A 6,778-nucleotide genomic window follows, 5' to 3' on the forward strand; every position below is an offset into this window, starting at 1 on the left:
CCCCACATTTGTAAAATAGATTTACAGATTTTTTTTAGGCTGTGGAAGCTCCACTTCATGTACAACATAATGAATATTGGTCGTTGTTTTAAATGTTTTGTATTTTGGTTATTTTACTGTGTTAGGATTGAAAGGTTGTGGAGAGATGTTTATGCTGGAGTGCTTGATCTCTTCTACACAATCTTCACCAACCTTGAGAATGACGGACTTCTGAATCCAGATGATGAAGTGCATCTCTATGCCCTCCAAAGGTGCTTCTTGCCACATGTACAGAAACACCTTCAGTACTTTCAGGATGGCTGGAACCACCACAAGTTGCGGACAGAAGGAAACCAGACACCAATACAGCTCTGGTTAAGTCATCAACTGCAAGACCCTATCCAGGTATTTATATCAAAGCTGGGCAATTATGACACATGAATCAACATGTGATTGAATGGATAGATAAATATTAGATGATAGATTATAAATTAGGGTGTCTTAAATGAGTCTAATGGGCTTCGGTGTGTTTAAATTTAGTTTTAACAGTCTTGGCTCATCAGATGATTCTCAGCATAATCTATGGGATTTTGCTGAGTTTTGATAATCATTTTGTGGAAACTATTCCTCTTCTCTTTCCAAGGACTTGTGATACAGTGTACACCCCATTGGTAAGATATGGACCATTTATGTAATGTTGTTGAGATCTACAATTCTTTAGTAATGATAATTTTGTCAATGTGTCAGATGGTTTTAGAGAGGATACTTTGGCCAACACATGATGAAGACAGCGAGGCCTCTCTTGAAGACACATGTAGGCTAACCGGATTCCTTCGCACCTTCATTGGAAATGGTAAGTATATGAGAAATCAACTGACTTTTTGCTTTAGATGCTGGATTTTTACACTTATTTTGTGTTTCTTGAGGGGCACTTATGTTAATAGGGCTGTCATTAACAATTATTTTGGTATTCGAGTAGTCGGTTCATTATTCTGATGATTAATTGAGCAATCAGATTTTTTTTCATTTGTAAGTGAACAACAGCCTTTAAAATGACTAAGAATACAGTTATTTTAACAATAAGGCAATAACTGGTTCAAAAGTAATAATCATATGGTTTATTAGAACAAACCTGTTAAAAAACAGTGCAATATAATATAAAGAATATAACTAATGTATTCTACTGTAAATTATGATCTTTTGTTCTGTTCTTTTCTTATCAGGACAATAGAAAGATGAGCAGCTCCGAAGACGAACTGGACATGGATGTGTCGATGGTTAATAAAATTACTAATCTTGAAAAATTCGCAGTCGGCCAATTTTCCCTTTTGAAGGGGAAAACCCAAAAAATGCAAGAATCCCTAAGTGACATGGCTGCAGTTAAGGCTGAGCTCGGTGCCTTGACATCACGTGTGGAAGGTCAAGAGCAACAGATTGCTGAATTGAAGAAAGAGCTGGAAGAAATGGCAGCCAGTGCAGCATCCCAGTCTGGAGTCCAGAGGAAGAGACCAGCTCCTTCACCAGACTGCACTCCTCAGCAGAAGAGGAGTCGATCTGAAGACCTGGACGAGACCCTCCAGCCTTTCTGGCCTGACAGATCAGATGCCCGCGAGAGGCTGACTGAAAGGCAGCAGGCCTTCTTCAATTACATGATGGACCAGCTGAAAGTAAAAGGTGAGTCTCTTGACTGTTTGACACGAACACTAAAATAAAAGTCATGTCACATGATACTAACAACCACCAACTCTTGATATTTCTGCCAGATCGGAGAAATATTGAGCTGAGCGCACAGACGGTGATCAGCGAAGGAGTTTCCAGGGGTGTCTGGCAGCAGGACTGGGCTCCTGAAGCCATCAAAACGAGCTTTCAGAAGTACCTTGAAAAAAAAATAACCAAGCACATAACAGATATGCTAGTGGGATCATATCAACAGAAAGAAACAGAGAGGCTCAGAAAATTGGTTGGATTGTAAGAGCTGGGCCTGTTCAGTGTCCCTCATTTGGAGTGTTTTGTTTATATTCGGTTAAATTGTAATGTTTTAATAAATAATATAGCATGTTACACACACACACACACACACACACACACAGTAACTTGTCATTGCCATTTTGTTATTATTTGTCTTCCACTTTGTTTGTTGTCATTTAAAAAAAAAAAAAAACATTAAACAGTTTGTGTTGCAATCTGTGTCAAACATTTTTCTCCAAAATCCCATTATCACTGAATAATTACTGAGTAATATACATTCATTGTTTAGAATAACAATTAGAATAGCTGGTTTTGCCAGAACGTCAGTGTCTCAAGTTGTCCAGCAGAGGACAGCAGATTCATTTTTAAACGTGACGTCCCGCTCCCTACTACTGTTCTCGGTGATTGGCTTAAAGTTTATTATAGATGAGGAGGAATATTAAAAATGATGGGGCACCGTGTCTGTCTGACCACCTTTACGAATAGATAGTGTTTCAATCGACTCCACTGCCACTCGGTCTAAAATTAAATGCATCTTTGCTTAGATGTAAGCTACTATTTTAATTCGTTTTTCCCCCTTTTTTATTTTTTACTGTTTTATATTCTTATGTTTCATTTTCATGTAAAGCGCTTTGAATTGCTATTTTGTATGAAACGTTAGGTATAAAAATAAATTTTCCTTGTCTTTGCTACAAGGGCGAAAACATAGTATCATAGAAGAGGAATAGTATCTTTCCTCTCAGTTAGCAAAGGCCAGATCAATGTTTCCTTCAAACCCCGCCGAAGCGGCTTTACTTGCTTGGATGTTCTTTCAAGGACCTTCACATAATTTAATTTGGAATGGAAACATACATTACATTTCTAAATGTTAAGAGTATTCCAACCAATAGTGCATACTCACTGCATGAATGAGCAGTTTGTCAAGCAGCCATCTTCTGTTTTCTGATGTCCCACCAGGCAAATCCCAGGACACTGCAAGGTCTGTAATAGCCCTCTTTTCCTCCTCTGATAATTCACCTGTGCCTTCCAACTGGTCATAAATAATAAAATAAATCATAAATAAAACACTGCCTGGTCCAAAAAAGTGTCAGTTTGGATTTTAATAGGCAAAAGAGTCAATCTTGTATTGACAACGCAAGAGGTGAGCACTCTGTAAAGTCTCCAGCACATCCAAAAGACTTTCACTGAGGTTAATGTTAGGACTCAAAAGGTGCCAATTCATGTGTGAAAATTATTCCTAATGGTCCATTCTTTAACAATTTGAGCCTGATGAATCTGGACTTTGTCATCCTGGAATATGGTCATGATGTTTCTTCCTACATGGTTGTTTAAGAAATGAAAAGCTACACAATCCATCAATGAGGGTTAGAAGAACTGCTGCCAAACATATAACATGCTGGAAACAATCACTGCAATAATGATCCAATCATAGTCTCTGAAGTATTTGCCTAATAAAATCCGAACAACTACTTTTTTTTGGCCGCTCAGTGTATTGGTTTTTAAGTACATTTTTATTCCCAGCTAATATATTTAATGAAAATTAATAAGAGTAAAGATTAACTAACCATCTCTATTACTTGACGGACATCAGTGTCCACACAGTCCAGTATATCTATTGTGGCAGTTTCAGGGGGTCCACCAAAAAGCACGTGGATTATTGCTGGGCTTAAACCAGTTAAGCATGGACCACCATGCAGGAATGAGTGTCCGATTATACGGCCTGCCACCACAAAGAAGTCACTATCCAGAAGACTCTGTGATGTTGAGGGAATCAAGTGATCCTTTTCACCCTCAAAAAGAAGAGTTCCTCCGGGCACTTAAAGAAATAAAGCCATGCAACATGTAACAATCCGGCATGCATTACAAAAATACAAAAATGCAGAAACCTTAATGCATCAACCCTAGGGCCAATGGCAAGTAATTAACTGTTGATGCCAACAAATTGCTGCAAACTTCTTTCCAAGTTATCCTAAGAAAACAGAAAAAGAAAGAACATGTATTGTATAGGTCACTAACCAAGTTGTAGTTCAAAACCATGCTGGAGCTTTGACAGGATTGTTGCGAAAACATGACGAGTCACACCGTCTCCAATTGCAGGATCCCCTTAAAGGCAAAGGTATAACAGGACATTAACGCAAACAAAAATCAGATTCAGAACTATATCACATTATAGGGGTGTCCAATCCTGCTTGTGGAGGGCCACTGTCCTGCAGTTTAGCTCCAACCCTGATTAACCACACCTGTTCCAACCAATTAAGACCATTAGACTCATTAAAAACTTCAAGGCAAGTCTGTTGAAGCTAGTTGGAGGTTAAGGCCACATTTACACATAGCCGGGTATTTAGAGAAACAAATACATCCCCCCCCCCCAAAAAAAGTTGTAATTTACATCAACCCACATAAATCAAAACTATGCCATAGGGCACTCACATGACCGTAAGCATTTTCTGCCGCATAATGTGACGTTTGAGAACCTAAAACCCCATTTCTCCCAGTTGACACGGCAACACATAACCGGCGTTATCAGAAATCTCCACTTTGGCCGGAGTTTTTAGAAATAATCGTTTTCTGTGATAAAAACTGAGTTTTCGTGTGACTGAGAGGGCAATCCGCAGGGAAATATCTGCGTCTTCCCTTCGTGTAAACGGGGCTTAACTCTGCAGGACAGTGGCCCTCCAGGAGCAGGGCTGAACACCCCTGCATTATAGGATTTACTTTACCTACCATGTAGTGTACATTTTAAAGGACAAGCCCATTCTACATTTGCCATCTTGTAGAAAGTCAAGATTGCTCTCTCCCGGTCTTCAGGACTGTCTCTCATGTCCATCTGGAAAATGAGCTCCTTTCCCCTTTCATGTGTCTTCAAAAGGTTTTCTTTGTACTTCTTTGAGGCCTCTGTTGCATCTTGCTCAAATTTCCAATCTAAAACCAGAGACATTATCCACAGAAAAAAACATTAACAGGCATTTGATCGGGTAAAGACAAAAACAAAAAACAAGGACAAACATGACCCGTAATATTTGAAGACCGTAGGCACATGTTGTGTTTTTAAATGCACATTATGAGATTTGCCGTTTGTTCTATACCTGTATTTCTCTGATTAATTTATTAATTGTGGAAATAAATAAATCTAAAAATAAATGAATGCATAATTCAAAGATAGATTGTGCAAGTCAACTATACAAACCATCAAGTGCAGTGCTCTCTTCATCTATTGTGATGAGCTGTGAAACTGTCATGCTTTCTTGATCTTGCATTGGATTTACAACATTTCTTTCCTGCCTCACAAATGTACTTTCAGTGCTGCTTGAAGTGGCCCTTTCTGTAGCTCTCTCACTCACTACCTCACCACTGACCTTCAGAAAAGAGGTAAACACAGACTGTTCAAAGGCAAAATGAAAACTCTGTCATCAATTCATCCCTCTCATGTTGTTCCAGAACACAAATGAAGATCTTTTTAATGAAATATGAGTTCTCAATGGACACTATTCTGTCTAATGGAGGGACAGTCAGATTTATCTTCATTTGTGTTGTGAAGATGAATGAAAAACTTATGGGTTTGGTAAGACATGAGGGTAAGTAATTAATACAATTTTCATTTTTGGGTGTATTTAGCCTTTAAAGGGTTTAAAAACAACAACAACAACAACAATTAAAGCTGCAAGCAGCATTTAGCGGTGTTCAAGCAGTTAAGGCCTTTAAGCACACAAGTCAAGTCAAGTCAAATATATTTATATCTAAATTACGGGTTTCTCTCTTTAAAACATACGTGGTATTATTGTACCATGGTGCACAAGCATCAAAAGACATTAAGTTTTATTTAGCAAGCTTTAAACCACTGAAATAATAGATGGAAAAGTCCATTTACAGCCAATACAGGCAATTTACCATAGGAAATGTATGCTTTTCAAAGCTTTTTGACAGTTACAGCGCCACCTATGGTCCGATCTCCATAAAACTTTCCAGGATTGTTTAATACGTTATGTCACATATGCCCACCAATTTTTGTGAAGTTCTGTTTTTTTTAGATTTCTAGGCTACCTGTTATAGCCATCCAAATGCAAAATTTCAACTTTTTTTCGATAATTATTGATCTAGAGAGTCCAGAGAGTTGTCCTAGACTGGGTTGGTTCCGATCGGCGAAAAACCAAGGACTAGTTCGCAAAAGTAGGTTTTAAACATATTCGCGAATATTTAATGAACGGTTTGATTGACAGCAGTGATTCTTGAGGCAAAGTTCTTCAACATGAGGAGATCTATCAAATGATAAGCATTTTGTGACGATATTTGTAACACCACATGATTACAGCCTTAAAACTCGTTAGCGCCAACTAGTGGCCGATTTCTTTTAAAATTCTTACAGACCTCTAGGGCTTTGAGCCGAACTTGTCCATCGATTTTTCGTTCTGATTGGCCACCGTTAACCTTGTCTAATAGGTGCTCAAACTTCATTGGCCGATGGCGGCCATGTTTTTCGAGATAAGCCAATATCCTTTTAGACATATATGGCACCTTAGCCTAGAAATCTAGACGCACCCTAGAAAAAGCAAAATGTATTTTGCAGCCAGGGTCAGTCTAGCAACTCTCCGTAGACTTTCGAGCTGGAAAAACCTAAATTGGGTCAGGCCAATCACATCGTGTATAGAGTAGGCGGGGCGGGCTTAACATAATGACGACAGAGTTGTGACGGTTCTTTCCGTGTGAATGGCTGCTACTTGAAAACAAAGAATGGCTGATGACGAACAGCGGTCTTTCGAAACGGCTTTGGCCGCGACTCTGGAGGACTTGGATTTAAGCTTTTCTTTGAGAAAAGAAGAACAGACTTAAGTCT

At 38.8% G+C, this 6,778-nt stretch overlaps 1 protein-coding gene across 1 annotated transcript; it reads right to left on the bottom strand.

The window, feature by feature from the left end:
* Window positions 1–2,658: 2,658 nt before the first annotated feature.
* LOC143733145 (uncharacterized) lies at window positions 2,659–5,186 on the bottom strand. Its single transcript, XM_077224724.1, has 6 exons — window positions 5,135–5,186; window positions 4,672–4,869; window positions 3,964–4,050; window positions 3,513–3,763; window positions 2,849–2,977; window positions 2,659–2,766 (listed from the first exon to the last, which is right to left on the bottom strand). Exons 1-6 carry the CDS (start codon window positions 5,184–5,186, stop codon window positions 2,659–2,661), a joined length of 825 nt encoding a protein of 274 aa, XP_077080839.1.
* Window positions 5,187–6,778: the final 1,592 nt, after the last annotated feature.

This window comes from Siphateles boraxobius, unplaced genomic scaffold, assembly GCF_051911475.1.
Source record: "Siphateles boraxobius isolate OS27281-9 unplaced genomic scaffold, OSU_SipBor_1 91, whole genome shotgun sequence".
Lineage (NCBI taxonomy): Eukaryota > Metazoa > Chordata > Actinopteri > Cypriniformes > Leuciscidae > Siphateles > Siphateles boraxobius.

Bases quoted from the DNA above. Each gene is read 5' to 3' on its own strand.
- LOC143733145 (XM_077224724.1), bottom strand. From the start codon at position 5,186: ATGACAGTTTCACAGCTCATCACAATAGATGAAGAGAGCACTGCACTT. The intron at 3,764-3,963 runs GTTAGTGACCTA...TATTTCTTTAAG, and splicing joins TGGTTTTGAACTACAACTTG to TGCCCGGAGGAACTCTTCTT. The intron at 2,767-2,848 runs GTGAGTATGCAC...AATTATGTGAAG, and splicing joins ACAAACTGCTCATTCATGCA to GTCCTTGAAAGAACATCCAA.